The 3,155-nt window shown below is 23.7% G+C and overlaps 1 protein-coding gene across 1 annotated transcript; it reads left to right on the top strand.

Annotated features, from left to right (window-relative positions):
- Positions 1 to 1,665: 1,665 nt before the first annotated feature.
- Positions 1,666 to 2,230, top strand: PCYB_002760 (hypothetical protein; the record flags this gene model as incomplete). Its single annotated transcript, XM_004227697.1, has 3 exons — positions 1,666 to 1,873; positions 2,001 to 2,113; positions 2,150 to 2,230. The coding sequence occupies 3 exons, from the start codon at positions 1,666 to 1,668 to the stop codon at positions 2,228 to 2,230; spliced, it is 402 nt and encodes a 133-aa protein (XP_004227745.1).
- Between the last annotated feature and the right edge of the window lie 925 nt (positions 2,231 to 3,155).

Here is a 3,155-nt window from a genome sequence, read left to right as displayed (position 1 = left end):
AATTATTGTTGGTAAAGGATTACAGACAAAAGAAATTTCAATTATATTATAAATAAGAAATAAAGAAATTAATTTACTTTATATTAAATAATAGTTCACTTTTGTTAGTACATTGATAAAGTTTCGCATAGAAAAAAATATTTAGTGAACCCTAAAATCTGAACCACTTCCAATTTGGTGGTATGCTGACCCCGTATTCGACTTTTCTTTCCACCTTGGTGTTTCTTACTCCCCACGAATTGTTATCAATTTTTTTTATGAACAAATGTGAGATTCCTTCAACTTCTACTTCTTTCCCAACTCGTTTGATAAATGAGGTGGTGCATAAGCATTTGCCTACCCATCTCGCTTGTTTCCTTGATATATTTTTTTTTTTCAAACTATTGCAAATATTTTTTACGTTCGTACAAATTGGTAATTTTTATTTTTTTAAAAATAAATAAATTTTTTTTATTCATCCAAAGATACATGCATATATACATTTAACGGCATTTTGACTTACGTTCCTGATAGTTATTTTTACGATCGGGCAATGTTATAAAATAATATAACATAATATGCTCTTGCGAACGCGCAACGTGCTGACCGATACATCAAGCCTATCTCTTGAACCCTAAACCCTGAAACTTGAACAAAAATAACTATTTACACGATTACCTTGTGAAACATATATGTATTAATATTAATAATTACTCTTTTCAGCATGCCATATTATAGTAGTTATTTATCATTCTTATTATATTTTTTATAAAATGGTACTGATCCATTAAGCTATCCTATTTTATTTTTTCATATTATGCTTTAAATTTTATTTTTTTATATATATTTCTTTGTTCAAAAATATTTAGCATTTCTTATATTAACATTATTTCTATTATATTTTCATATATGGATCTCAAGGGATTCCATTATGAGTATTTATAATGTTACATTTCTTACATAGAAATAATCAATATATAATGTGTTGTCATTGGTGTTTTCATATTTTTCTTATAATACATTGTTCTGCTCATATAAAATTAACCATACTATCTAACTAAAATGGCTGTAAATGATAAAATATATACAGTTGATGATTTCTCTTCTAACAATTTTTTTTATCAGGTTTTAACAAAATATTTTTTAGTCTAAAAAAACATATAATAGCCTTATTATATAATACATATGGAATGTTAAAAGCATAAAAAAATATATAACTATATATATATTTCATTTCATAATAGAGTAATAAATTGGATGAAAATAATTTAATTAGACTTTATAAAGCATATTTTGAGGTAGAATGCTATGATCATTCTGCTAGCTATTATTACTGTGTCTCCGATGAAAGAGAAAAAAAATTTACCCCTACTCTATGGGAACTTTATAGAAAATTTGAAAGGAACTTAAAATTAATATGGAATGATGGAGAAACAGTTTATGACATTTGGGAAAAAATAAAAAAACTTTGTTTTTATTTGAAATACTGGATATATGATCAATTAATAAAACAAAATATTACAGATGATGAATTTTCAGAATTTATTAATTTTTGGAATAAGCGAAAAACAGAAAAATGCCCTAAATGTGATTGCGAATTTCAAATTAATGAATTTTCTGAAATTAAGCAGATAAAAAAATTTTTGATTTTTTCTTTTTTGGGACTCATATAATGATAAAAAAGAAATGATAAATGTAATATCTAAAAAGAAATATTGTAATTATATTGAAGATGCTAAGATTTTATATGCATTAAAGAAAATTACATGTGAAGAACAAAATGATAAATTCTGTAATGAAATTAAGAAATACATAATTCCCAATTTAGAAATAGATGACGATTTCATTTTTACGTGCAATACTGAAGAAGAATCTGATACTCCACACTATAATGGTATTTAAATTTGTTATCATAACTTATAAAGGCATATTAAGTGTAATAATTACCTATTATTTCATACGTAACCGTAAATAATAACATTTATAAGTTTTTCTTACATACTTTTCAAATTATCATGCAGCATTGGATTTACAACATAGTCATGAACGAATTTCAGAGATTGTTAATGTTTCTTTAGTTCCTGATTCTTCAAATGATGGGAAGTCAACTGGAACTATAATTTCAGCTTCGTCTGTTGGAACAGCTGGCTTTTTATTCCTACTATATAAGGTAAAGAGAAGAAATATTAATAAATATGAATATTATAGAGTGTTATTTCTGAATGAGTACTACTCATATTTTTTTATATAAAGTTATTGTGTTTCAAATGTGTTTTTTATTTTTTTTTAAATTATCAGTTTACACCATTGAGATCTATCTTAGATCCTCTAATTAGAAAGACAAAAAGAATTTAATGAATGGAGTTCAAGGAAGTAATGAATTACAAACACAGGATTATGATTTTTATTCCCCAGATAATCATTTTAATAGGTATAATATTGGATACCAATCTACATAAATTCATGAATGAAGAATATATTCTCCTTATTAATACGTAATACCGAATATATATAAAATATAATTAATTGTATCTTAGAAAAAACATCGTTTTCTTTTCTTTCATATATTTTGGAAATATGAATATTTCAAAATCGAAATATGACAAGATTTGTATTGAAAGCTACGTATGCGTAATAATTTATATGAGCCTTTAAATCTAACTAAATAGATACCCAAAGGATAAAATAACAATAAAAAAACAGAAACTGTAAATATATATTTATGAATTACTAAGAGAAAAACATATTACATACGAAGCATAGATTACTCCTAAAATTAGTTATCATATAAAACATTGTGTAATAAGAAATAAAGTGAAATTTATTATAATCATACTATAAAGGTCACATATATAAATAATAATGTAGTATTATAGAAAAATCGAAAAAAAATTCAAAATATTAGATGAATTATATGTAAAAATGATGTATATATTTTTTGGAATCAAAAAAACATAATATGCATGGACAAACAAAAATGTATTTTGCTGATTTATGAAATTTTATTCAATAAATATAAAACACTATGCATATTGTAATTCACATCCACAATAATTAAATAATCTCATAAGAAATGATGGATATGAGCTATAAAATATTTATGCAGTTAAATGTAATATATAATAAGAAGAAAATAAAGGTTTTACTAAAATTCAATCTTAATGATAGTATAAAAC

This window comes from Plasmodium cynomolgi (assembly GCF_000321355.1).
Source record: "Plasmodium cynomolgi strain B DNA, scaffold: 0165, whole genome shotgun sequence".
NCBI classification, from domain to species: Eukaryota; Apicomplexa; class Aconoidasida; order Haemosporida; family Plasmodiidae; genus Plasmodium; species Plasmodium cynomolgi.
This window is presented reverse-complemented; position numbering and strand designations above follow the sequence as displayed.